The 27,692-nt window shown below is 42.6% G+C and overlaps 1 protein-coding gene across 2 annotated transcripts in view; it reads left to right on the top strand.

Moving 5' to 3' along the window:
• The window catches only part of tln2b (talin 2b), a 74,409-nt gene that overhangs the window by 42,121 nt on the left and 4,596 nt on the right, over nucleotides 1–27,692 (top strand). Inside the window, exons 16-51 of one of the 2 annotated variants that reach the window (XM_029522797.1) lie at nucleotides 435–643; nucleotides 893–991; nucleotides 1,516–1,683; nucleotides 1,903–2,197; nucleotides 3,864–4,030; nucleotides 4,779–4,907; nucleotides 6,029–6,142; nucleotides 6,326–6,439; nucleotides 6,541–6,675; nucleotides 7,041–7,169; nucleotides 7,272–7,374; nucleotides 8,277–8,485; nucleotides 8,895–9,014; nucleotides 9,189–9,386; nucleotides 9,904–10,043; nucleotides 10,635–10,728; nucleotides 11,240–11,329; nucleotides 11,626–11,748; nucleotides 12,289–12,432; nucleotides 12,586–12,747; nucleotides 12,899–13,039; nucleotides 14,866–15,047; nucleotides 15,880–16,012; nucleotides 16,126–16,227; nucleotides 16,353–16,523; nucleotides 17,372–17,518; nucleotides 18,792–18,893; nucleotides 19,007–19,126; nucleotides 19,768–19,914; nucleotides 20,938–21,104; nucleotides 21,474–21,657; nucleotides 22,099–22,224; nucleotides 24,160–24,276; nucleotides 24,836–25,021; nucleotides 25,444–25,551; nucleotides 26,405–26,510. In XM_029522797.1, the coding sequence (XP_029378657.1) occupies nucleotides 435–643; nucleotides 893–991; nucleotides 1,516–1,683; nucleotides 1,903–2,197; nucleotides 3,864–4,030; nucleotides 4,779–4,907; nucleotides 6,029–6,142; nucleotides 6,326–6,439; nucleotides 6,541–6,675; nucleotides 7,041–7,169; nucleotides 7,272–7,374; nucleotides 8,277–8,485; nucleotides 8,895–9,014; nucleotides 9,189–9,386; nucleotides 9,904–10,043; nucleotides 10,635–10,728; nucleotides 11,240–11,329; nucleotides 11,626–11,748; nucleotides 12,289–12,432; nucleotides 12,586–12,747; nucleotides 12,899–13,039; nucleotides 14,866–15,047; nucleotides 15,880–16,012; nucleotides 16,126–16,227; nucleotides 16,353–16,523; nucleotides 17,372–17,518; nucleotides 18,792–18,893; nucleotides 19,007–19,126; nucleotides 19,768–19,914; nucleotides 20,938–21,104; nucleotides 21,474–21,657; nucleotides 22,099–22,224; nucleotides 24,160–24,276; nucleotides 24,836–25,021; nucleotides 25,444–25,551; nucleotides 26,405–26,510 (5,181 nt within the window). Of the gene's footprint in view, nucleotides 1–434; nucleotides 644–892; nucleotides 992–1,515; nucleotides 1,684–1,902; nucleotides 2,198–3,863; nucleotides 4,031–4,778; nucleotides 4,908–6,028; nucleotides 6,143–6,325; nucleotides 6,440–6,540; nucleotides 6,676–7,040; nucleotides 7,170–7,271; nucleotides 7,375–8,276; nucleotides 8,486–8,894; nucleotides 9,015–9,188; nucleotides 9,387–9,903; nucleotides 10,044–10,634; nucleotides 10,729–11,239; nucleotides 11,330–11,625; nucleotides 11,749–12,288; nucleotides 12,433–12,585; nucleotides 12,772–12,898; nucleotides 13,040–14,865; nucleotides 15,048–15,879; nucleotides 16,013–16,125; nucleotides 16,228–16,352; nucleotides 16,524–17,371; nucleotides 17,519–18,791; nucleotides 18,894–19,006; nucleotides 19,127–19,767; nucleotides 19,915–20,937; nucleotides 21,105–21,473; nucleotides 21,658–22,098; nucleotides 22,225–24,159; nucleotides 24,277–24,835; nucleotides 25,022–25,443; nucleotides 25,552–26,404; nucleotides 26,511–27,692 lie in introns of both variants that reach the window. The other variant, XM_029522796.1, reaches the window with a different exon arrangement.

The raw sequence follows: 27,692 nt of genomic DNA, 5'->3' as shown, positions 1-27,692 counted from the left end.
GTTGATTTCCCATTTTCCCATGAAATATTGCTAATGATAAATAAATCATTAACTTTTTGTCCAGAAGCTCAACTTACTGGCAGTGTCTCTGTCGTTCTGCTTCCCATGTTGCCTGGCATGCCGCCAGTCAAGTTCCTGCCAGCCTTTTGCAGGATTTTAATCTCACCTCACCATCTGTTTGGTTGCTCTTACTCTCCCTCCTCTATCTAATACAAAGTTTTTCTTCTTCACGGCCACTTGCTCCATTAGCACACTCATCTCTGTGGAACAATTTCAAACAGGCTCTAATTATGACACTGACACTGATGTGTGTGTTACAGCATATGAGACGCAAGCTGCCCAGTGCATTAGTTAAATCAGCATGGAAGCAGCGTAACAAATGATGTTGCATAGTAGAGTTGTAATCTGTAATGACGGCCATCCCCTCTCTGCAGGTGAGCCCACAGAAACTGACTATACAGCAGTGGGCTGCGCCATCACCACCATCTCTTCCAATCTCACGGAAATGTCCAAGGGTGTCAAGCTGCTAGCAGCATTACTGGACGATGAGGTGGGCAGTGGACACAAGCTGATGGGGGCAGCCAGAATGCTAGCAGGAGCTGTATCAGATCTGCTCCGATCAGTTGAGCCTGCAGCCGCTGAGGTGAGACGCCCACTGAGTATTATACCGACTTGGATTCCATCGTCCGCTGTAACTCCAGTAGCCATAAAGCAACATAGGAGCGTTGAACTGCATGTTTTCCTTGTTATCAATGTCCAAATGAAGACGTATTACAGAGGGGTTTTCTGGGATAATTTTTGATCCAGAAGTCTGTTTTAGATCATTCATGGAGGCCTGTGTGAGAACCGTCCGGGCCAGTGTAATGAATGTGGTGATGTCATGTTCATACAGCCCAGACAGACGGTGCTGACTGCGGCAGGAAGTATTGGACAGGCCAGCGGGGACCTGCTCCGTCACATGGGGGAGGGCGAGACCGATGAGAAGTTCCAGGTTGGACGCCACCCACCTACTGTTCCTATGATAGTGTCAGCCAAACAGGAAGATACACACACATTTCAGGCCAAAATGTCAATGCATGCTTATGTAATGGCGTCAAGCTTTATTATTATACTGTTACTTTATATGGATGTGGAAGAATAATAATAGGGTGTCTCAGTCATCGATTGGTACAAGCTTATGTGTAACCTTCACCACCAGTCTCAGGTATGATTTTGTATGTAAACTCATTTACTTGCTACAAACACACATTTTATTCCCTCCTTTTGTCTTCTTACAGCCTTTACTCTTAATCCCTGCAGAACAGGGTATATATATATTATCCACATAAACCAATACATGACAATATCTTGCATAAGGTAGTTAGACTGTTACACTGAAGCTTTTTATCCATTAGTTGTCCATTGTCTGCGCTTTATTAACTGAACACAATGAGTTTACTTTCTCTTGTTCACTTCTGGTCACATGTGTGCAGCTGTCCCATATTTCATGGAATGACATTGATTAATATGTTGCAGGACACTCTGATGAATCTGGCCAAAGCAGTGGCCAATGCAGCTGCTATGTTAGTCCTGAAGGCCAAGAACGTGGCCCAGGTGGCTGAGGACACCATATTGCAGAACCGGGTGATCGCAGCTGCCACTCAGTGTGCCCTCTCCACTTCACAGCTGGTAGCATGCACCAAGGTACTGATGTAAGGCAGGCAGGTACTTCCTCAGCCAAAATATATTACACTGGTTGCTGCAACTTTGTTAAATATGAGTTTTGGAAATATTAAACGTTGAACCTTTTAAAAATTGTTAAACCTTTTTTGTGTCAAATATTAGGTGTTCTTTTTTTTTTTATATCGTCCTCAATTCTTGTTCCACGTCTTGAGCTTCTGCCAACGACTGTGTCTGTTGCAGGTGGTGAGTCCAACCATCAGCTCCCCAGTGTGTCAGGAGCAGCTTGTCGAGGCTGGGAAGCTGGTGGACCGTTCGGTGGAAACCTGCGTCAAAGTTTGCCGCTCGGCCAGTGACGACGGTGAGCTGCTGAAGCAGGTCGGGGCAGCAGCTGGTGTGGTGAGCCAGGCCCTGAGTGACCTGCTGCAGCATGTCCGCCACTACGCCAGCTGTGGGGAGCCCATCGGACGTTATGACCAAGCCACAGACACGATCATGAACGTGACGGAGAACATATTCACTTCCATGGGTGATGCTGGTGAGTAGAAAAAGAAGAACGGATTAGAGTCCAGTTAAAAAATGTTTCAAATTAAAGTTGTTTGCTATCTCCAGAGTTTATCTAAACCTGTTGACTCAAAATCAGCTGGTCTTGAAGTAACGCCTGTTTTGACTCTGACGTTGAAAAACATTTTCAAAGCTCCAGCGGTTTCTTATGGTTCAAGCTGTTAGACTGAAGAATTTCCAAACCCAGCCAATTCTCAAGGGGTTGTAGGAAACATGTCGTCCAAAACCACTACAGAGCTCTCAATCTGTTCCTAATCAACATCAGGGAGGCTTTGAAACTTAAAAGGAAACACATGACCTGGGCACTTTTGGAAGGGCAAACTTTTTTCTTCTATAAATCAACAAGAAAAAAAGACTTCATAGACTTCTCTGGGTGAGTTATTTCAAGCTGTAGGTGGGTGTTTGGGGAACACAAGTTTTTTTATAGCAGGTGTGTGGGGAGATGGTACATGTATTTCATGACTTTCATTTGTGCAAAAGAGTATGACTCACTAGAAACCTTCAGCTTTAAGAGTACAACAAGTAAAAACGGTGACTAGGAAAGATGCAAGCATTTCATACTGATGCACCATTGTTGGGCTCCATGATCCGACTCTCAATTGTTATTTGCACTAAAATAATAATTAGCCCCCTCAGTGTCAGTGTTGTGCAAGTCCATTGGGGACCATTCTGAAAATTGGCTATGGCTTTCTTACCGCACTACTGGATGTACAGGAGTTTTCATTAAATTATGTTTTTTAGGCAATTAAGTGTCATATTCAATTGAAGAGACGTTTACATCGGAATTTTTATCTCTAAAGAATATGCCAAATGAGTTATATTTCACAATGTACATAGACTTATGTATTTTTCTATGTATGTATTGCAGTGGGCAGCACTGCGACATAGCGGTGAGCGCTGCACAGCAAGAAGGTTATGGGTTGGGTTCCCGGGCCTGGGGCCTTCCTATGCTGAGTTTGCATGTTCTCTCCATGCTTGCGTGGGTTTCCTCAGGGCAATCAGGTCTCCTCCCACTGTCCAAAGACATGCACGTTTAGGTTGATTAGTGACTTGCCCATAGGTCTGAGTGGTTGTTTGTCTCTGTCACTGTATGCTAGCCCTGTAATGCACTGGCGACCTATCGAAGGTGTACCCCGTCCTCACCTAATGTGAGCTGGAATTTGCTCCAGCATCCCCCACAATCCGAAAATGGATAACCAATTCAAGATCAATGAATGAATGTATTGCAGTATATAATGACCTATCTAATAAATCATTGTTTTGATTCCACACATACTTTGGATTTACATTGGTCAGTAAAATGATGTGTTATTCCAGAGTATTAAAGTGCAGACACACTGATCCATCGCTGGTCTGACACAAAATGCGTGTGCAGATGTTTGTGTCACTTTGGTGAAGAAGCTTCTGTCACAGGCAATGCCTCTGCACTTCTGATGCTCAAAAGGCCAGCAACAACTTTCAAGTTCTGCCTGTCAAAGTGGATACAAATCTACAACAATTGACACAGCAGACAGTGCCTGGCAAAAAAACAAAAACAGATGAGCTATACGGAACAAAGTGTATTGGCTTAGTTGATCTCAATGTTTGTGTGTGGTATCTGCACTTGTGCGTTTAGATCCTGTATATCTGTGTGTAAACAGGTGAGATGGTGCGTCAAGCCAGGGTGTTGGCCCAAGCCACTTCAGACTTGGTCACTGCTATGAGGTCTGATGCAGAAGCTGAAGTGGATGTTGACAACTCCAAGAAACTTCTAGCTGCAGCCAAACTCCTGGCTGATGCCACAGCTCGCATGGTGGAGGCTGCTAAGGTGAGAGTAAAACAAGTTTCCTCTCTCAAAGAGATGCAATAAAAATATCGGATTATTTGTTAAAGCGTGCAGCTATGTGTTCTACTAAAACACCAAATCTCAATAAACCCAATTTAACCGCTTTATGTCAGTGCTATAGTTTCATGCAGAACTGCATTGCAAACAATTAGTATGATCCATATCTCTTCATATGTACTTTTTGTTTTGTTTCCTCTCAGCAGTTCTGTGTTGCATGCATAATGCCACATTGAAGCCTCAGTTGAAGGACGTACTAAACTGAATTGCTCTTCTTTGATAGAATACACATTTTGGCATTACTGGGAACACTACCAGCATCATTTCACATCCAAAATGAAAGGGTGCAGCATCAGTGGCTCTTAATAAGCCCCTGGCACTGTAGAGGAGGAGATTATCAGTGTGAAATAACCAAGCAAGGAAATCGCTGCTTATGGCTCGTTAGATGTTTTTGATCTGTGACACATTAATCACCACATCACTGCCATTATCAAAGAGGAAGTGGAAATCTGGCACTGACGGTTTCCTTGGAAACTGTCAGAAAGCAGACAGATCTAAATGCCTCTTTGCATCTCATGTACAATGTGAATAAGCAGAGTTGTTAAAGTTTCATTGCTGTTGGCTCATAGCTATTGTTATATACTGTATTCATGTGTCATTGTTATGTGTGTGCATGTGTGTCTGCACATATGCATGGATGTGTGTTTTTGTGCGTGTGTGTGTGTGCCCTCAGGGAGCAGCTGCCTACCCAGAGAATGAGGACCAGCAGCAGAGGCTTAGAGAGGCAGCTGAGGGGCTCCGTGTTGCCACTAATGCTGCAGCTCAGAATGCAATAAAGAAAAAACTGGTCAACAGGCTGGAGGTGAGTCAGAGGAGTCAACTGTTCTCATCTTTGTGTTGCTTGACCTTAATATAAACACATTCCTCCTACTTGAGCCTCCTTACCATAAAAAATGGCATGCAAACATCTTTCTCACAAAATTTGTAGTTTAAAAATAATAGAAATGTAATTGAAATAGATGAAGAATTTTAGACATTATGAAGACGGAAACAGCTACAGAATTAGAATAATAAAATGCTTCAGCAGTCATTTGTACAAATATGGCCCATTTAACATTTGTCTCTGTTACTTCTCTCTCCCGTAGGAGTGAGCCATAAATCGCATTAGTGCTGTGAATGAACTATCTGCGTTTAAAGATCTGTGTGTAGCCTTTGGTATCAGTTTGTCCCTAATGACCAGCTCCTCTCTGCTCCAGAGTGCCCAATGTCCCATTTCCCAGCCACATAAACTGCACATTACCCAAGGCCGGGGATCAGCCTGTGATCAGATATATATCTCAGTCCGCCTTCTTGCATCAGATGGTCACAGTAATGGTGTTAATGGCCGCCTCCATCAAGGAAGCGTGTGGGCCTGTGAAGACCGAAGTGTCATGAATCTGCAAATGTGCATGTGGCGGTTATCACAGACACATTTAAGCCCACTGAGACTCCATTAATCATACCTGTTGTCTCCTGACACACTGTAATTATTTACTGTAAATCATTAAAAACATAGAGAGCCAACCAGAGGCACGTGGAAAATGTCATTTCTTATCCTTATACTTTGTGCGGCTCAGTGTTGTTTCTATCAGTATAATATGATGTACTTGGTGATGTTTTTTTTGTTTTAGTTTTTTTTCCTTTGTTTTTTTAACATCCTCATCCACTGAGAAGGAATATCTATCCTTCTATTTTAAATTTTCTGCTGTTGTTGTGCCTCAGAATTAATGTGAGCTAAGCAGCATATTCTAATTGGTGTGGTTTTGGGAACATGGCAATGGGAAAGCATTGTGATCATCTCATGAAATAAAGCTTGAGCAGAGCAATAACACCCATTTCAACTCGGTCAGAAAATGAGAGCATAGCACTGTACAGTGACTGCTAGCTGGCTGTCACTTATTATATAGCCTTTAGCCACAATTTTCATTTGTGTCTTCCTAACAGATCGCTGCAAAACAGGCGGCTGCTGCTGCTACTCAGACCATCGCAGCTGCCCAAAATGCTGCTGCTTCCAACAAGAACACTGTGTCACACCAACAGCTTGTACACAGCTGCAAGGTATGATCATGTATTATTCCTGTCACAATTTTTACTTGTGTATTAAAAAAAAACTTTAATGTCAAATATTCTACTAGAAAATTAAAACCTTCTAATACATAGTAGCCTAAAAAATGCAGGATTCAGTAGCCTGAAATGAGGACGTGGATATGAAGCATATATTAAAACTATGTTTAAATCCAGGCAGTAGCAGATACCATTCCTCAGTTGGTCCAGGGCATGAGGAGCAGCCAGGCCCAGCCTGAGGAGCTGGGGGCTCAGCTTGCCCTAATTATGGCCAGCCAGAGCTTTTTACAGGTCAGTCCAAACACCATAACGGATCCAGGAACTCAGAATCAGAAAAACACAAATAGCTACTCTCTGTGTGCAAACATTTCTTGGTGTTTTTGTGTCACCAGCCTGGAAGTAAGATGGTCACGTCTGCAAAGGCAGCAGTTCCGACGGTGGCTGACCAAGCTGCTGCTATGCAACTTGGCCAGTGTGCCAAGAACCTGGCTACCTGCCTGGCAGAGCTTAGGACGGCCACACAGAAGGTATCTATGTAGAACACTGTTAGAGATAGCAGGAGTCATCTCACTGATGCAGGAAATCTGTTGTTCTGTTGTGAAAAGCTGTTAGACCTCAGGCTGCACTTAGGTCAGCCCTGAGCCTTGATTTCATTTAGAGACTGCATTGTACATAAGACAGTGTCCTGCCTGCTCTCTATAATGGATCGATACATACATGTGTACGTGTGTGTGTGTGTGTGTGTGTGTGTGTGTGTGTGTGTGTGTGTGTGTGTGTGTGTGTGTGTGTGTGTGTGTGTGTGTGTGTGTGTGTGTGTGTGTGTGTGTGTGTGTGTGTGTGTGTGTGCGTGTGTGTGTGTACGTGTACGTGTACGTGTGTGTATTGTTTATAGGCACATGAAGCATGTGGTCCTCTGGAGATCGACTCAGCCCTCAAAACAGTACAGACGCTCAAGAGTGAGCTTCAGGATGCCAAGATGTCTGTTATCGAAGGCCAACTCAAACCTCTTCCTGGGGAAACAGTCAGTACACGGCGACATCCATTGTGAAGTACATTATACCAATGATGGCATCACGATGAGCTATTGATCCAATTTTATGTGTGCGCTCTTGCACTCTCACAGCTGGAGAAGTGTGCCCAGGATTTGGGAAGCACATCTAAAGCTGTGGGCTCCTCCATGGCCCAGCTGCTAACATGTGCTGCACAAGGCAATGAGCATTACACAGGTAGGAAAAGTTCATGCTCCACAACAAAAGTAGCTGTTGGGTTAAGTTATTTATTTCTGCACAAATCTGTTACATAACCAGGGGCAGCAGATGGCTAAAATGGATTTATTTAGATAGGGGACTATAATATTTATTGAGAAACTATCTATTGTGTCAAGTGAGAGTGCAAAGATAGAGCAGATAAAATTATGACCGCCTTATTTGTGCTTTTTGTTGCCCTTAACTGAGACCTTTGAATCTGAAATGGCTTTGTTGCTTAAGTTCTGCCTAAGTTGAAGATCTCAAGGGAGGACCAATAAAGACAGATGGCGAATAACATTCCTAACAATGAATGCTCCCATGCTGCACTTCGCGCTGTGGCTCAGGGTGCTTCAGTACTCATTAATTTATTCTCACTAGATTTAACATTCCATCAGCAAACGGCTCCACTTGGTTAGTTAATGCAATTTGATGCAATTTGCTGCTTCTTTTCTCAGCTCTATGCATAATAAGTTAAGGGCACCTCGCATGTAAGGCTAACTTTATTATATTAACTCATTTATTTAAACAATGAGGGTGTTGCAGTATTGCAGTTTGTGTCTGCCAGCTTATTTTCACAATGCAATTACAATTAGAGTAAGGACACATAATGCACATACCCCTTGATGTGTATTGCTTAAACAGGCTGTTACGAAGCAAATGTAATGAAGTTGAAATGAACCTGTTAAGTACAATGTCAGTTTCGATTCCAGCAGAGACATATTTACTTGCTCTCACTATTTTAAAATGTGATCATTATAAATTCCCTTATATCTACTCCTGCTGTTTATAGTCACATATACATCAGTAAACTGTCTGTAATTTTCTCTCAGTATTGGTCCCTGAGTTTTTAACCTCTACATTGCCATTCTGCCAATTTGCAGGTGTGGCTGCTAGAGAGACAGCTCAGGCCCTAAGGACACTGGCTCAAGCAGCCAGAGGTGTGGCAGCCAGCACCAAGGAGCCACAGGCTGCAGCCGCGATGCTTGACTCAGCACAGTGCGTCATGGAAGGCTCAGCCATGTTGATCCACGAGGCCCATCAGGCCCTGGTTCATCCTGGCGATGCTGAGAGTCAGCAGAGACTGGCACAGGTAGTGTATCTCCCAGTAATATATACCCAGGAGACGGCGGTGTTCATGAAGCGATCACTTTGTTCCGTCTCACTCATCTGGTGATTTGTAAATGTTTCTTCTTTTCATTGTGATCATCCTCTCTAAGTGTTGCTATTTTCTCCCTGCTCTCCCTTTGTATTCCTCTCTCAGGAGTGCCAGAGTAAAATGCTCATTCCCCTGCAGCCCCTCTGTGGATAAAGATATTGTTTGGCATATATCTGTGGCAGCGGCATAAATTAGTGGCACGGATTGATGTGCACTGCTTTGAGCCCAATTTACATTTTAGGTGTATTTTCTCTTATAGCTATGCTCTGGGACTTCAGTTGTGCAGCACATTGTTAGAATGACTAATGGCAGCTTGCTGACAGAGCATTGTACTGTGTTTCAGGTGGCCAAAGCAGTGTCACACTCCCTGAATAATTGTGTGAACTGCCTGCCAGGCCAAAAGGACGTAGACATGGCCCTCAGGAGCATTGGAGAAGCCAGCAAGAAGCTGCTGGTTGACATTGTAAGTCTTGCTCTGGCTTTCACTGGAGGATTTGTTGGTATTTTGTTCTTGTGCATTGACACAAAAATGTCTGCCATAAATGTAATTTCAGCGTTCACCCCATGACTGACTAGGGTATTTCCATTAGATTTTTGTTATTGTGCGGCACGGCTAACGTGTGTCTTGTCTTTGAAGCTCCCTCTCTGCAGTAAGTCATTCCAGGAGGCCCAGACCGATCTGAACCACACGGCAGCCGAACTCAACCATTCCGCAGGCGAGGTCGTCCACTCTTCTCGTGGAACAAGCAGCCAGCTGGCCGCAGCTTCAGGGAAGTTCAGCCAAGACTTTGATGAGTTCCTGGATGCTGGCGTTGAGATGGCGGGACACACCCAGGTATGTAGGTTTAATGATCATTCAGCCCTTCCAATGAAACAGTTTACTGATCATCTACCGCCACCTTTATTTTACACAAACCTTTCATGGAAATGAAAGCCTTGAATACTAAGTGATCAAGCTCATTTTTTGTGGCACTTTTAGTACTTGAGCTATTTAAGTAATTTGTTAATTAGACCTTTTCATCTAATTCACTTGGGCACATGATTTTCCCCAAGAGTACTAAGATAGTCAGAAGTAATGAGATCTTGTGATTTTCTTGTTCAAGCTATTTTGCTCATTAAATTGGAAAGATCGTCTGGGATTGGAGTTGATGTAGCATGACACCGCAGCATATTAAGGCTCAGAGACGCCTGTTGAAGGAGGGTATAGGTTTTTGGGACTCATTAAGAGCACTACTTGCAGCCTTTAGTCCCTCAGCAGATGTTTCTGATACAAATACTTGGAATACTTTGCCTATTTTTGATATAGCTCCGAATCCATCCAAATATCACCTAAATTTGTTCTTCCTTTGCAGAGCAAAGAGGATCAGATCCAAGTCATTGGTAATCTGAAGAACATCTCTATGGCCTCTAGTAAACTGCTGCTGGCTGCCAAATCACTTTCTGTGGATCCAGGTGCAGCCAATGCTAAGAATCTTCTTGCTGTGGCAGCAAGGTGCGATGAGATGTAAACAGCATCTGACATGCTTCTGATGTTTTGCACATTTGTTTCTAATTAAGCTCTTAGAGTATTTAAACTCTAGTAAACTCAAAGGTTTGTCCTAAATATGAATCCTGTTCCAGATTCATCTGTTTGTGTGTGTGTGTGTGTGGGGGGGGGGGGGGGGGTAGAAAATTTTTGATTCTGTGATTAAATGTCAAAAAGATGTCCCTGTTGCATCTGTATGCCACTCCTAAAGCTCTGTTTTTACAGCTTTGCTAGAGGGAGTACATATCCTCCCCCTGGTGGAGAGAAGCCAAGCAGCTGGTTCCCCAGGGCTTTGGGCCTGACTGACTTCTCTCTGTCTAATTAGGAAGATGGAAGCCTTGGATAGAGCCTGTCTGTGCTCAGCAAGGCTGAACACAAACTCAAGACAATCTCAGCACTCCTGCGTGCTGTGTTAGCCTCTCGCAATGAGGGGCCAGCATTGCTTGAACGGGGGGAGCAGAGAGCATGTGTGAGGGAGTGTGAGTGCATTCAGACTGTGCATGCATGCAGAGGACACATGTGAGAGTTAAAAAGCCTGTGTGGCTGCCTGTGTTTCAGGGCAGTGACAGAGAGTATTAACCAGCTGATCACGCTCTGTACTCAGCAAGCAGCAGGACAAAAGGAGTGTGACAACGCCTTGAGGGAGTTGGAGGTAGCCGTCCTCATATACTGTACCACACACACAGACCTACTTCTCTTCAGGCCTGTTTAAGTTGCCTCTGCTTGGCTGCAATATTTGTTTTTAATCAGCAAATCCAAGTGCTTTTTCTTTTTTCCTTTTTATTTTTTTTTTATTTTTTTTACCTTTGCATTCCACTTTCCTATTTTGCATTTGATTATCCCAGAGTAGCCTTTCATTGTAGATGGGATGGACATCAAATTCAGGACGACAATAGCGGCATTGGTGACCCTGGTTGAACAAGACCATTTTGCATACTAGCCATGTTCACTTCTACTCAAGAAAATATCAACGATGCTCAGCATTTAAAAGCCTTCATTATCATGATTTATCATGCCAGCATATTAGAAACAGCTTGATGTACATTTCCAGAGTTTGTTTTTTCAAATCCAATTTACATAGCTCATGGAAGTGTAAAAGCAGCATAGCGAAATTGTTCATTGGTGTGTCTAATGTAGTTATTACAATCTCTTTCCGTACACAGGCTGTGAGAGGGCTCCTAGATAATCCCAACGAACCTGTCAATGAACTCTCCTACTTTGACTGCATTGAGAGTGTAATGGAAAACTCAAAGGTACAGGCTTTTTAAATAACTACATGTGCTCTGTACATTTTAGATTTTAGCTCAGTACAAGTTTTTGCTATTGCTACCTAGCCAACATTAGTAGCGATCACCAGTCTAGAGGATTTGGTGAGTTCAGTAAACATTATTCATCTCACCGACACCAACTTAACATGTTGTCTGGAAAAATAGAAATTCAGTGGCATAGAGAACTTACATCTAGCATCTTTAGCTGTCAGATATTTTATGTGGTAAATCAGTTTAAGTTTGTATTTTTTACACATTTTCTTAATCTCCAAATGCCTCAGGTCCTCGGGGAGTCAATGGCAGGCATTTCTCAGCACTGTAAAACAGGTGATGTGGTAGCTTTTGGGGAGAGCGTGGTTGTGGCATCCAAAGCTCTGTGTGGGTTGACGGAGGCTGCAGGACAGGTGAGATCCACTTCCTTCCCTATTCCCGGACCAGATCTGTGTAAAATCATGGCCTGTTTAAGCTGTCTTTTTTTTTTTTTCCTTGAAATACATGATAAGAAATTAAAGCATCCTTTGTCAAATCATTTGTGAAATTGATACAGGTCTTATTCCCATATCCCTGATTATCCACGAAAAGCTAAGCAGAGTGAGCCACGTTTCATTGGAAGTTTTATAGACTCCCACCACTGAAGCTGTAAAACAACATCCTCGCCTCCATGAACAATTCTGCTGCCTTGTCATGGAAAAGGGCACACTTTGACAAATCTTTTGTTCCTTATGATCTTCTTCTTCCTCTATTATGCACCATGTATACAATATGAATCTGTGTGTGTATCTATTCATGTACTCATCCATTGCATTTGTATGTTAGAGAATGTGGTTTGTAGAAATATTAGCTTATCTGTGACAGCAAATGTCATCATGAAGGACGATAGGAGGCCCCGGCTAGTTTCAATCTGATGCATTAATACAGCTGTCCCTCGGTTTTCTGCCCTATAGGCATCTTATCTTGTAGGTGTGTCTGATCCCAAGAGTCAGTCGGGACACGAGGGGTTAGTCGATCCAATCCAATTTGCAAGAGCCCATCAGGCTATACAAATGGCTTGTCAGAACTTAGTGGACCCAGCCAGTAGCCCTTCACAGGTAAGTTGATCCAGTCTGAGGCTGCAAAACATTACAACGCTTCACCCTCTGTGGCATACGGGGACTGCACTTGGGTATATAGATCTCTTGCAACTTGCATTAAATGACTCATTACACTTGAAAATGTTTGAATTGTGTTTATCTGTTTGTCAGGTCTTATCTGCAGCAACAATTGTAGCCAAACACACCTCAGCTCTCTGTAATGCCTGTCGCTTGGCTTCCTCTAAAACTTCCAACCCTGTGGCTAGGAGACAGTTTGTCCAGTCAGCAAAAGAGGTGGCCAACACCACAGCCAACCTCGTCAAAACCATCAAGGTCAACTCCCCAACTGATCAAAACGTTGAGTGTAAATTTGTTACTGAATTTTTTTCGTCAAGTGAGAAGCCCTGGACGTGTGTATAGATCATTCACTTACAAAAATATACTATGAATGGACACGTATTCAAATTACATTTTCTTGTCTCAGGCCTTAGATGGTGATTTTTCAGAGGAAAGCAGAAACAGGTGCCGTGTTGCGACAACCCCTCTCCTTGAGGCTGTAGAAAATCTCTCAACCTTTGCCAGCAACCCAGAATTTGCAAGCATCCCAGCTCAGATCAGCAATGAGGTATCCATCCATTTTGATAATGTTTGTTTGTAATGATCCTCTTGAAATGTTGTTTTCCATTTTTTCCCCAGCGGATAATGTGCTGAATAAAAATTCATGTTTTATTATATCCTCTGTTCTCAGAAACATTTTATTTGTATATTTCTTAAAACCATCCCTCAGAGGATCTTGAAGCTACTCTTCAGGGAGATAATGACTATATTTGTGACTTGTATATTTAACCAGAGGTGGACATAGTGCACAACTTCACTACTTGAGTAAAAGTACAGATACTCCTTATCAAATACTACTCCAATTCTGCTACAGACATGTTTATAGCTCAAAAATACCTTCAGTTAAAGAGGCCCTACAAGAACCGGTCTCTGGAGGGGTTCGGTCCAGTCCAGAGGTGTCCAGCTCTGGTCCTGGAGGGACACTGTCCTGAATGTTTTAGATGTTTCCTGCTCCAACACACCTGATTCAAATGATCATCAAGTTCTGCTGAAGTCTAATCAGGAGTCACTCATTCGAATCAGGAAACATCCAGGACCGGATTTGAAGTCTCTCGTCTTGTCATAGATGCAGGATGACGGCAAAAATGGAGGCGAGAATTAGTGAGTGTAGCAGCTCCGCACCTCGGCTAGCTCAGCTTCAGCTACCCCCTCCAGGACCTAGACTGGACCAGACCAGACTTGACCGGTGAAGACACCCCTCCAAAGACCACACCAGACCAGACTAGACCTCCAGAGACCGGGAACAGGACCCCTCCAGAGACTAGACCAGATCAGACCAGAGAATATGCGCACATGCGCGGACCAGGAAAAAACAGGTTTGATTCCCGGTGGGTGCATCTGAACATGTCTAAGTTAATTGGTTACGAGTAATGGACTGGGCTATAGCAAGGGCAACGGGTCGTTAACACCGGACAGGCACTGGCTGCTTCCCTCCAGGTGTAGGTGCCCTCCCTCAGCGACGGTGGGCTCCTGGCTATCCAGCCACCCATTTCTGTGTTCTGTCCTTGTCCTTTGTCTTGAACACAACGTATGGCATGAGTTATAGGTGCAGCAATACGGTTGGGACAAAACGTATGTCAATCAGCAGAGAGTTTATTTTCTTAGAATTTTACGGGAAAAAAAATCATCAGCTGATGTAAGTGCAGAAGTAACAAGTAACGGAAGCATCAATTAAAATGTAGTGGAGTAAAAAGTACAATATTTGTCCTTCAAATGTAGTGAAGTAAAAGTAAAAGTATCCCCCTAAAATATTACTCAAGTAAAGTACAGATACCCAAAAACTTTACTTAAGTACAGTACTCAAGTAAATTTACTTCGTTACTGTCCACCCCTGCATTAACCCCCTTGAAATAGGTGCTCTTATGTGAACAACACAAAAAGGTTTATAAACTAAACATAGAAAGGATGGGATTGAGGACCAATTTTCGCTTTCCCTTTTGATGTCATGAAAGACTTGTGGAGGAAGACTGATTTTTATTTTTTCAATCTTAGCATAACAGTTCTCACACAGTCCTCTAAAAGCGTTATGGCTGTAATCTGTTGGAGGGCACTGTTTAACGGCACTCTTTCTCAGCACAGCTGCTCTAATCTTCAGCTTGTTAATCTAATTGTCGAGGGAGGCTTTGGCTCGGATCATAAAGACTGAAGGTGTTTCTTCCTGCATATGTGTAAAGCTGCCTTTCTAATCTCATCCCTCCCTTTGATCGCACCTTTGATCTCCCCAAGGTAGTCAAGGATTATTAAGAGCTCTGTCCGCCAGTATGCACACCATTTCATTGTTGGACTGTAACCTGGGCTGTTGTTTCACCTGCACTTGTTTTTTCGGTTCCACAGGGATCGGCAGCACAGGAGCCGATTGTGCAGTCAGCCCGCTCCATGCTCGATAGCTCCACTTACCTTTTAGAAACGGCCCGCTCACTGGTCCTCAACCCCAAAGATCCTCCCACCTGGTCCATACTTGCTGGTCACTCCAGGACAGTTTCTGACTCCATCAAAAGTCTCATCACCTCCATTAGGTTTGTGTCCCACCCACCACTTCATCTGTCTCTGCAGGATTATTCAGAGTCAAGGTTTGCTTACATCTGGAGCAAAAAAAGCAAAACAAAACAACTACAACAACAACAAAAACCATTGCTGGCATAGTTTCTGTGAAATCTAGCACTCAGTGCCATATTAGTTTGGCGCTGCTGAGATTCCTGCTGCTTGCAGTAGATTAGTAAAAAATATTGAACAGTAATAGACATTACTGTCTTTATCATTATAATCCTTGAATCAGTCCATTAAACTCGATTTTTTTTTTTTTTTTTTTTTTTTTTTTTTTTTTGTCTTTTTCATTTTCATCTGTAGTGCAGTATTTTTAAGAGTGGTTCAGCATTTCGTTAAATACTTTTCCCCCTGCACTGACAGAGACACAGAGGTAGATGGAAAGATTGATGCCCCTCTCATTTCTCTATGTTGAATATGTAGCTAAAGCCAGAAGCTGATTAGCTAGGCTTAGCAAGAGGACTGGGGTGTCCGCTTGTTGCCAGGCAACCTTCATGGTGATAACAGGACTCCAGGAAGTTACTGCTGGAAACCCTACACAAAATCCCACTCTGAAACTGCAACCTTCTTTCATTTAGCTTTCTATTCCTACTTCGTCCTGATGATAAGTTAAGATAGCAATTTCTTAATGTCTGTATATTTTGAAGATTTGAATCTTTATCATCTTTCTTCTTTAATAAAGTAGAAAATGTTTCATGTGACGTGTTCTTAATGCTTGCCATTATCTTTGTATTATCTATATTTATTCTATATACATTTGCACGAAACATAGAAATTGCAATTTTTCAATGTTTCCATACATAGAGACAAGGCCCCAGGACAGAGGGAGTGTGATTACTCCATTGATAACATCAATAAGTGTATCCGAGACATTGAGCAAGCTTCCCTGGCTGCCGTTGGGCAGACTCTGCCCTGCAGAGATGATATCTCCATGGAAGTGAGTTCAAGTACCCCATCAGCTCTATCTTGTCTGAGAGAGAGAACTTAATGGGATCTGTAGTCTTTCTGTTGGGACTTATACTGTAATTCTCTGTCTTTGTACCTCACCAGGCGCTTCAGGAGCAGCTGACATCCTCGGTGCAGGAGATTGGGCATCTGATTGATCCTGTCTCCACCACAGCCCGAGGCGAAGCTGCCCAACTAGGACACAAGGTGTTGGTCTGATCATATATACCTTTATCCCCTCCCCTGATTTAAAAAGAAAAATCCATTCTTACTGTGTTCTGTCTCGTGAGCGAAGCCTTTCTCAGACAGGACATTTAAACTTGCTCTCTCAGGTGACCCAGCTGGCCAGCTACTTCGACCCACTCATTGTGGCGTCAGTGGGCCTGGCCTCGAAGCTCCAGGACCACCAGCAGCAGATGACCATCCTGGACCAGACAAAGACCCTGTCTGAGTCTGCTCTACAGATGCTCTATGCTGCCAAGGAAGGCGGGGGAAATCCAAAGGTCGAATATTATGCTACGTTTACCCTATTGTGACCGTTATTTCAAGGGTGATCTGTGATAGCTTAATTTCAATGAACAAATCAATACAGTTATTTAATAATTTTTCCTTTGATAGAGTTATCTTCTTTTTAAAGAGAATCAAGCCATTCTTTTCTACTAAGTATGCGCTGCCTCATTTTTTGTAATTATCTATTATATGTTCCTCTCTCTACCATAACTCATTTGTTCTCCTCATACAGAACAAAGCCATGCAAGCTCTCATTCACTTTTATGGCTCTGCATTAGTGGTAGAATTGATTTTTAAGATTTCAGCTACGGCTTTTTAAAACCCATTTACTGCACAATTCACTGGTTGATTCTGCTGCTACCGCTACCATTTTTAGCCACAATAGAATAAAATTACATTGTTGGAATTTTCTTGTGTGTCATAAAACTGAAACTGCCCTCTATAATTTTCTTATTTTGTTAATACTGTGTGGCTGCATTTGGATGTATTACGTATTACTGTTGTAGAACTTTGTTTTTAGTTTGTTTTTTTTATTATTATTATTATTATTTATTTCTATTTACCACAAAATGACAGAGACATGAAGTTCAGGTTTGGACTCAATTTCAAATGGCTATGGTTCGAACTAAGGGGGAACAGGGGTATATAATGCATCAGATGAGCCATGAGGGCACCACAACTTGAATTATTAGGAAATACAATACAAATGCAAGAATCTGATCTGATAAAAGGTTCTTTAGTAACTTTCTGAATGTTTGCCAGCCATAACGACAGAAAACACTAAATCTGGGAAAAATAAGGCAGTGTTACAGAAATGTTGATCGGCTGACTGTGTCTCCAGGCGTCCCACACCCATGATGCGATCTCAGAAGCAGCCCAGCTGATGAAGGAGGCTGTGGACGACATCATGGTGACTTTGAATGAGGCAGCTAGTGAAGGGGGCATGGTCGGGGGCATGGTGGAGTCTATCGCTGAGGCCATTGGCAGGGTCAGTGCAAGTGTGTTTGTTTGTGTTTTAACAGAGAATACATGTATGTGTTGTGCTCTCGATTGAGAGGGCTGCTCAGGTAGTTTAAATGGAATTCAGTTTGTGTTATTCGTCTGAAGAGAAAATGAGCTTTCCCTGCAAGTGTTGCTTCACAGTGGGTCTACTAAGTGTGTGTCCTTGTCAGTAACTCTCATTAGTCCAATAGATGACATGTTTTAAATCCGTAGCCCACTGATGATGTTGGCTGTCATTCATCCTGCCGGGGGACATGTCAACATGTTGGCAGTGCAGTTAATAATTGATGATGATCTGCACATACTCAGACATATACACCTGGCTCACATTTCATCCTTTAGTTTTTCCTTTGTCTCTGCTCTACAGAAAGCGACCATCATTAAAAACACCAGCATATATATAATTTGGGAAAACTTAGGTGCATAGGTGCAGAAAAAAAGTTTATGTTTTCTCACTAAGGACTTTTAATTGTTAGGAATTAAAAGACCAAGTAACAAGTGCTTCACAATGAAGGAACCTGAGTTACCGAATAATTTGCATCGGCCTGATTTATCTTTGTAGCTGCATCTTGCATGAGTCATCCTAAGTGATAATTTATTCTCCTAATTTTCAATCATATATTAAACTTAATATGTTCAGCCTGACTGATACTGTGTAATGCTGATGCTGACAAAGATTGGGCCATAATATAATTTGAATTTGGTCATAAAAGGTCTTGGCCTTTTTATAGTGGAATTTCTTGTTTTTTATTAGTCGATTTTTATGATAATACAGATACATCTATTAAAAGGCAGGTTTAATGGTTGGGCCGTAATTTGGTCTAAAGCCATGTTAGTGGGATCACAAAGTCAGTGGGATGGCTTAATTATGAAACCTGCATCAAAAGACAGAGCAAGAGAAATAAGGAGCTGATCGACCAAGGTAATCCTTGACTTTATTGTGCACTGACAACCCAGCCAGCCAAAAGCTCCTTAGCATTTTAACGTCTTCATACTAAAATCTACAAAAGCATTCAAAATGTAATATAAAATTAAAGAAAAGATTATGGATTGGTTATTCAAAATTCAAGGTCAAATTTGACACATTTTTACCAAAGCTTTAACAAAGCTATTACACTTTTACAAAATGGTGGAATAGTGATGAACAATTAGTGGACTTACAATGTGAAACTTGGTTGGCCTTATGTTGAAGTGGTGGCAAATGAACCTGGCTATATAAGACCAAATGGCTATATATGCTAAATGGCTGGTCTTTACAGCTGGATGAAGGAACACCTCCTGAACCTGAGGGCTCTTTTGTGGACTACCAGACCACCATGGTAAAGTTCTCCAAGGCCATCGCCATCACTGCACAGGAGATGGTGAGTGCACAAACGCACTGGGGCTGACTGACTGTTTTCTATAATGTTTCCAATCTGCAATATTTACTAGAGAAACATGAAGCTGTTTCTCTTGCTGTTCTCTCTGTAACCAGATGACCAAGTCAGTAACCTGCCCTGAAGAGCTTGGTGGCCTCGCCTCTCAGGTGACTGTGGACTATGGACAGTTAACACACCAAGGACGCCTTGCTGCAGTCACTGCAGAGCCCGAGGAGGTGAGAGGCCATGTCCTCTATCTTGTAGAGGATGTAGGGAAAATTACTTTACTTGGACTCCATGAAATATTTAACACATCATTCCATATGTCTCTATTATTGTGGCTCTGAAATATTAGACCGAAAGTGAAATGCCCTTGGATATATTCACTCAGGAACTGAACAGAGCAGTTTGTTGATCTGTGTCTCTCAAGGCTTCCTCCAACAGTGTGAGATCAAAGAGAAATGTACTGTGCCCGCCCCAGCCGTCATCACTCTCACCCCCACATGTTCTTTTCTTTGCAGTGAAGTCCAGAGGACAACAATGCATAAAAACACCTCACCAATAGGAACACAACTAGTATCAATATCTTGTGTATAACAGGCTGCTGGAAACCATGCTGGTTGCCATAGTGATACTGTGCCTCTACAAGTCTAAAGCTTATAGTGATGCTTATAATGAAGTACCACCCACCCATGAATCTCAGTTGGGAAATTAAAGGTGCAGTGCCAACATTCCTCCTCAGAGGGTGCTTGAAATAATTTTCATGCACTGACTGGATAAGAGTTGCCAATTTAGGGCATGATTGTGATTATGTAGCACAGTGACACAAATGAGAAGCTGGATAGAAGTTTAAGTCGGTGCCTGGTTGTGCTTTCAGGTTGGTTTCCAGATAAAGTCACGGGTGCAGGAGCTGGGACACGGCTGCATCTACCTGGTTCAGAAGGCTGGAGCCCTGCAGCTCAGCCCTACTGACAGCTTCTCCAAAAGGGAGCTCATCGAGTGTGCCCGTGCAGTCACTGAGAAGGCAAGCCCCCCCAACTCTTGCACAAGGACGCTTTTTTAATTTTGACTTTTTAAGAGAAGTCTATTTTTGCCGCCGTTATTTGACATCTCTGCTGTTTGAAGTTTGTTGGCAGCATCGGCTCAGCATTAGCATTTTTATGAAAATATTTCATGCGTTCTCAGCACTGCTGCCGTAGATGCAGTATATCCCAATTTAAATAAACTGATAAAGAATATTCAAATGTGTACAGCTGCAAGCAGCTGTAATTGTTCTGCTGTTGCCTGCATGTTGTATTTTAACTACTACTCATTATTTTTAAGATGTGCATTTGGACTTAATTCTGATCTAGTATTGAGTCAGAGCAATAGAGATTGAATATATGCTCATCTTTGCACAGCCATGTGCTAATAAGTGGGTTATTGTAGCTATCATGCAGGTCACGAGAGCATGCCCTCTGTAACCCTCTCACACTGTGCAGTTAATAATAACTCTAAAGTCTCCCTGCTGTTGAGCCAGTGCTGCTCACACATCAGAATGTATCTCCACTCTGAGGCTTTGCTTTGATTCAGGACTCATATCCACCTGGAATAATTTGCAGTGTTATGCTTGTTGATACTTGAAGCCAGTGCCTTGTTGAAATGCACCTCTCAGGATTTTCCATTTGTTTAGGAGGGATGGGCAGATGCCAGTCTTCAGGGGAGTTGAACAATTTGCAGAGTCAGGCTCACTGACTTAATGTGATTGTGCTGCCGACTCTGATTTAATGCATGCTTAACCCTGCTCACTCCTCTTAGTCCCAGCGTCCAGCTTTAATCCAGCTCTGTCTAGATCTTTCAATCTACTTTTTTGCAGCCTCATTCAATTGTTTTGTAAAGGTCCCACAAACATTTTAGGCAGAGGGGAAATTGCTGTTTAATGAGGGTAAACTTGCAAATGCAGTGCATGCAGAAACTGGGGTTATTTAAAGGTGTTTTCACACCTCCGAAAACAGCATGTTTAAAAGACTTTTTTTGCATATCTAACGCTATGTTTAACATGTTCTAGGTGTCCTTGGTCCTGTCAGCACTGCAGGCAGGGAACAAAGGCACCCAGGCCTGTATCACAGCAGCCAGTGCCGTTTCTGGCATCATCGCTGACCTGGACACCACCATCATGTTCGCCTCAGCTGGAACACTGAACCCTGAGAACGAAGAGTCTTTTGCTGACCACAGGTGCAATGACCTTTCCACACACAAGAAAAGGAGACCAAAACATGAAGATTAATGAAAATCTCAAGTCATTAAAATGATGACGCTAAAAAACAACCATTGATCGATTCGTTTCAAGATTTCACTTAATTTTTGCCCTGCAACACTGGAGCTCCTTTATTTATTTATTTTTTTTTTGATGACTCACTCACTAGAAGAGCAGTTTGCCAGTAATGCAGAACACTGAGAAACATTTCACATAATGAATGCAAATTGAAAATTGTCTGCACTAAACACACATTCTGTTCAGAAAAGGAACAGCTTCTTTTCATATTGCTGGTACTTGAGTGTGACTGTGGAGCAGATTGTGACACAATGTGTCCCGTCCCTCAGGGAGAGCATCCTGAAGACAGCCAAGGCGCTGGTGGAGGACACCAAGCTGCTGGTTGCTGGAGCTGCGTCCAGCCAGGAGAAGCTGGCTCAGGCTGCCCAGTCCTCAGCCAAGACCATCACACAACTCACTGAGGTGGTCAAACTAGGAGCGACTAGCATGGGTTCTGACGACCCAGAGACACAGGTGATCAAAATCCGAAACATGTTTAGACTCAAGTATGTCTGAGAACACAGATGGTTTCGCCATAAGTTGTCACAATTGTATGCTTTGATTTTCTAAAACCTGTAAAGTCATACTTTTTAATTCAGCAGCATGGAGATTTGCACGCCATTATAAGTCTTTGTCTTCATACTATTGTTTAAAATCAGTCATTTACATTGGCACTTCTATTTGTCTGTGCACCCGGCATTATATTCGCTTTATAATTGCAGTTTCATTCAATACACATTGTATCTCTTCTTTTCCCTGTGTGTATGCCTCTATCTCTGCCCTGCACTAAGTCTGAAGTATCATGACTAGGTGGGAGTGATAAGGGTTGCGGTGTTAAATCCTCTCCCCAGGGAACGACTGATAAACCTATACTCTGACCATTGTGCCTCATTGATTCCAGCTCTATCTCCTCAGGTGGTTCTGATAAATGCAGTCCGGGACGTGGCCAAGGCTCTGGCCGAACTCATCGGTGCCACCAAATGTGCCGCAGGAAAGCCAGCTGACGACCCGTCCATGTATCAGCTGAAGAGTGCTGCCAAGGTAAGCCACAGGCTGCTCTAACCCCATGCCTGGTTATCTATCTACCTCCAGTTTTTCAATTTAGTCACCAATTTCTTTTTCAGCTAATACTTTCTCACCGAGAGGATACAGCATTGCTGTATTGGCCATTGTATTGGTACAATGTTCAGTTGTTTTACAAGAGAGATATGCCTGGTCGTATGAGGGTGTCCATTTTATTCACGTTTTCTATTTAATCGGAATGTAGGAGTGGATTCATTAAAAGATGTTAATTTTTTTATGCATTTGTTTGTGTGAGAGAGAGAGAAAGTTCATTTGCTTTACTGGGATCTGTAAGCAGTGAAGCTATCAGAACACACTTTCAAGTTTCTTTCTTAAGATCCTGATAAGTTCTGCATATACAACTAATTATACAAACAGATAGATCTCAATATGCTAAATGTGTCATCACCTTCATGGAACATTTAATGATCCATTATTCACTGACAAATTGGCAAAAATCTTGAAAAATGCTGTATCTTACAATGTTATGGAATGATCTGGAACTGGAAGTGCCACTTTAACCAGATCTGGACCAAGATTTCATGGTTTCCATCCTGGCCCGTGCATGCAATAATTCTACAATGCAGCTGGACTCAGTGGAAGAGCAGCTGAATTGTAATATAGAGAAACGAAGCTAGAGTATGAAACATTTGATAAGAAATGGAAATATGAAGTACATGAAGGTAAATAAATACCTCTCAAACAAATAGTGTACAGATACATATTTTTTCTTATGAGGATTAGATCAGTGACAAGATGTATAACTTCCAGCTGCAGGCCCGAGAGAATGCTGAAGCTCCTGTTGAATGTTATACAGAAGAGTTCTGATTTTTGTCTGTGTTGTCGTCATTGCTTTACCACAGCTGCCAACCTGCCAAGGAATATCTTTTGTTCTTTATCTTTTGTGTCTAACCTTATTGCAGCTTTGGTCACTGCAAAAGAAAAACAAAGTTCAAAGTACTGAGTCAGTGATACAGCTTCAGATAGCTCTTGATTTTCTAGTTGAGAAAGCCTTCTGCAAACATCCTTAGTCAATTTATTTATTTTACTCATAACTATTATCCTAACCGCAGCATGTAAGCCTAAGTGCTGCCTGGGGTCCCTAATGTTTTCTCATCTAAATGGAATTAGGGCCACCCGTGGACGTGGTCATGTTGACAGATTTTTTCTGTTCTGCCAACATATGGTGACCTCCAAATGGGACCCAGCTCATATTCCAAACCTAATAATGTATACTTTTCTGAATGTAGCACAGACAGAACTGAGGATGTCATCATAAAATGTGTTTTTCCATTTTGGTATAATTGAATAAACTGTGTCACTAGTAGCAATATGCGCCTCTTTGAAATAAATCCTGAGGCAGCGTGGTGGCATAGTGGTTAGCGCTGTTGCCTCACAACAAGCTTGATTCTCCGGCCTGGGGCCTTTCTGTGCGGAGTTTTCTCCTCGTGCCTGTATGGGTTTACTCCCACTATTCAAAGACATTCATGTTCAGGTTAACTGGTTACTCTACATTGTGCATAGGTCTGAGTGTGAGTGTGAGTGGTTGTTGGTCTCTGTATGTTGGCCCTGCGATGTACTGTTGACCTGTCTAGGTTGTACCCGCCCCATTCAGCGTGAGCTGGGATTTGCTCAAGCACCCCCCATGACCCGGAAACAGATAAGCGGTAGAAGATGAATGAATGAATAGTTGAAATAAATCCCTTAGTCTGAGCCTTGCTCAGGCTGTTTAGTTCTCATTTGATAAACATCTTCAACATATTGTCGCCATTATTCACCGCAATAGAATCGGTTAATGAGGAGGCAAATTTTATTATTAATTAACAATCATGTCATGTGTTGCAGCTGAGGAGAAAGAGTGCCACCTCCTGGTCTGACTGTGAGCCCTTTTGTGACTTCACTCTCATTTGACAGGTCATGGTGACCAACGTTACGTCGCTGCTAAAAACAGTGAAGGCAGTGGAGGATGAAGCCACTCGCGGGACGAGGGCACTGGAGGCCACCATTGAGTGCATCAAGCAGGAACTGACAGTAAGAGCGCCCAACCACTTCTGCTGTGGTCTATCAGGAGTCAGCTGATGAGAGACAGGCTTTTTGCTAAGCTGGCCCAAAGAGGTTCAGGGATATCTATTATTCTCAGCAAAACAGGGGAGGTTTTTGTTCTTACTTTTCCTTTATTGTGGGTCCAGCTCCCTTCCTCCTCCTTCCTTTTCATCCCCTGAAGGTTTCTCATAGCTCTTCTTATCAGGGTGGGTGTAGCAGGCGCAGGCACAGTGAGAAAGGAAAATAGATTTCAAGAACTTGTTTTTTTGTAATTTACTGCTAATCCTTATCAGAGAATCCCCATCCTGAGAGGAAGCTTTAACAAGAGCTGCAGTCAAAGCCAAATTCAACACAGTCTACCTAAGTACTAATTATACTGCTAACCATACCAGAATTTTCTGTTTATGCTGATTAAGCATTGTGAGGCAACACAGTGTTCATGTGCATCAGTCCTTCTGTGAGAATCATCACAGCTGCATTAACATACGAGAGCGCCCTGTCATGCTTATACCCAATTCCCTGTGTCTGTGCTTCATAACCATCACAGATGTTCCAGTCTAAGGATGTCCCAGAGAAACCGACCACGCCCGAAGAGTTCATCCGTATGACAAAGGGCATCACTATAGCAACGGCGAAGGCAGTGGCCGCAGGCAACTCCACCCAGCAGGAGGATGTCATCGCCACTGCCAACCTGAGCCGTAAAGCCGTCTCCGATATGCTGACTACTTGCAAGGTGCTAATCCACGCCGCTCTGCCAGAACCAGCCCCACACAGGCAGCACCAGGTGCCCAGGGAATATGTTAGCCCAGCCTGTGGAGAGCAGATAGGACATTAGCGTCTTTATGGCGGATCCTGCTGCTGGTGACTCTGACGTCCTTCAGAGTGACAGAAGAATAATTCCTACAAGATTAAATACAGCATTGTACCCACACACGAAATTTAGTGAAGAATTGAGTGATTTTATCAGTTATATATATTTGATTTGTGATTCAATATTACATGCATCTGCAAATAAAATTATTTGGACCATAGCACATTTCCTCAGTGATATTTGGACTTGGGTCAAATCTCAACAATCCAGTGGGAGTAGTGATTGTATCTGTTGTTTCGCTTTTTTTTTATTTATCAAACAATGCTGTTTGTTCACCTTTCCAGCAAGCAGCATACCACCAAGAGGTGGGCGAGGAACTGAGAACCAGGGCCCTGCAGTACGGCTCTGAGTGCACCAGTGGCTACATCAACCTTCTGGAGCAAGTGCTGCAGGTTAGAATGAGTCAGAAGCATGTGTCATAAATAAATAAAGAATGGTAGTGTGTGTGCATGCGGATGTCTCTAGCTATGTATGGATGGATGGATCCAGGTCTGTACTATCACCAAGTGAAATCTCCAAGGTCCTATTTACAAGATTATATTGTGCAATGCTTGACAAATCTCTGCCTGCCTCCTGTCATTCATATTCTGCTTTACTCTAATATCGCTATGAAGTGATAATGGAAGGAAGGTCTCATGACTGACAACTATTGTTAAGCATGAATGACAGGACCGAGGGCATTTACCTCTCTGTCTACACTTTGTTTGTCTGCATCTACATTTATTAATACCTGATTTGTGTCCTGAATTTAATTTTGCATGTTAATCAGCAAAACTAATCAGCAAGGTGTTCTTTGTTCGCAACAACACTCTCCATGTGTTGTGTGCTGACCTGTAAGTTGACACACTTAAATTTCTGTTTATTAATGCTTACTGAATCACCTCATTTGTACAATTAATTGCTGGCACATCATTTTTATTTTGAGTTAGAGTTCATTTATAAATCACAGTACTGTGATACAGTTTGTGTTCTCATATACAGAATGCACTGTCACTGGTTTGCTAATTGACTACCGTGCCAAATAATGAGAAAACGTGATATTAGTGATAGTTAAAAAAATAAAAAAAGAAAAAGGAAACACTCAAAGGCTAGTGGAAGACAGTGCACAACTTCAACTTCAAATCGAGTCAGTTATTATTAGATGTAGTTATTAGTGTTTTGCTGCTGTTACATCATTTAGCATTGAGGTAGGTAGAACCAATATAGATGTTTGTCAGCTTTGTGTGTTTGTGTGTGTGTGTTCAGGTGCTGCAGAGGCCCACACCGGAGCAGAAACAACAGCTGGCCGTACACTCCAAGCATGTGGCGTCATGTGTGACGGAGCTCGTCCAGACAGCTGAGGCCATGAAAGGTGAGGCCACACACACTCCCAAGAGACAGAGTCATACACGCTTACACAGTGCACACAAACAAGTGTTACGCTTTACAAACTTTGGTTAATTGTGACCCCATTTTCACTGATGTCAGGATTTTAAGGACCACTTAACACAAAAGTCATGTACATTTACTATGACTTCATAGAGTACCAACGGTGTCTATGAAACAGACTTAGTGAATAATTTTACAGAAGCTTGTGTGTGTGCGTTCCAAAACATTTGGCAGCAGATTTTAATTTAAAGATGAGTGTCAGACAGTATCTGCACTGCGGTGTAAAACTGGAGAAGCTGAAGCCAAGATTAAGAGCAAGGATTCCCATTAGGAGCCAACCAGATATAATAATATGTAAAACAAGCACATGACGGGATTTTGATGATGTTGGAGATTAGTCAAAGGAGCTCTAATCCTCTTGTGCACGCATAATATTCCCGTGTTATCGAGTCGAGCCACCAAACCTGTCTGTGCCCCTGATAAAGATAGGTCACGAAAATAACTTGAGAATATTGAAATCATACTACCAAGTGATTGCCCCGCAAATTGTTCCAAATTAAGCTGGGTAGGATGGTTATGACACAAATATACTGGAGTGTTTCCTGTTCAAGCTGCAGTGCCACATCTGACAGGCATAATAGATTGTGTTTGGACAAGAGTTAGATTTCAGCGTACAGGCGGAGATCCAGTGGGGCTATCCACTTCACCCTCTCTAATATCCCATGTGCTCTCTCCCTCTCTCTTTCTGTCCTCTCCATGCTGCCTCAGATGGAGGTAAGTGGGATATAGTGTGTGTCTTCCCTTGGATCACCTTTCATTGAGTCAGAAGGGGGTAGGGGGATAGATGGCTCCAGGGGTAGGGGTGCAGAACAGATTTCCCCAGAGCTCAACATAACCTATGAAAACATCATTCCATCTGCCTTAGCAAGCTGTTCCCAAACATCTCCAATTTATAGGTACTTAAAAACCTATAAAAAATCAGGGATCCATCAAATGTACAAGTTTTGTTTATCTTATTTTACTTTGAGGCGGTACTATCATACTGCAAACAGTCATTTGCTTTGTTGCTGCTGACTGAAGTTTAGAAAAAGAAAAAGAACATCTGCTTCAAGTTTAATGTTGACCTCAAACCTCAATGTTGACATAAAATAAAATGTTATCACCT

This window comes from Echeneis naucrates, chromosome 16, assembly GCF_900963305.1.
Source record: "Echeneis naucrates chromosome 16, fEcheNa1.1, whole genome shotgun sequence".
In the NCBI taxonomy this organism is placed as follows: domain Eukaryota; kingdom Metazoa; phylum Chordata; class Actinopteri; order Carangiformes; family Echeneidae; genus Echeneis; species Echeneis naucrates.
The sequence above is the reverse complement of the archived record's forward strand: the minus strand, read 5'-3'. Positions and strand labels throughout refer to the sequence as shown.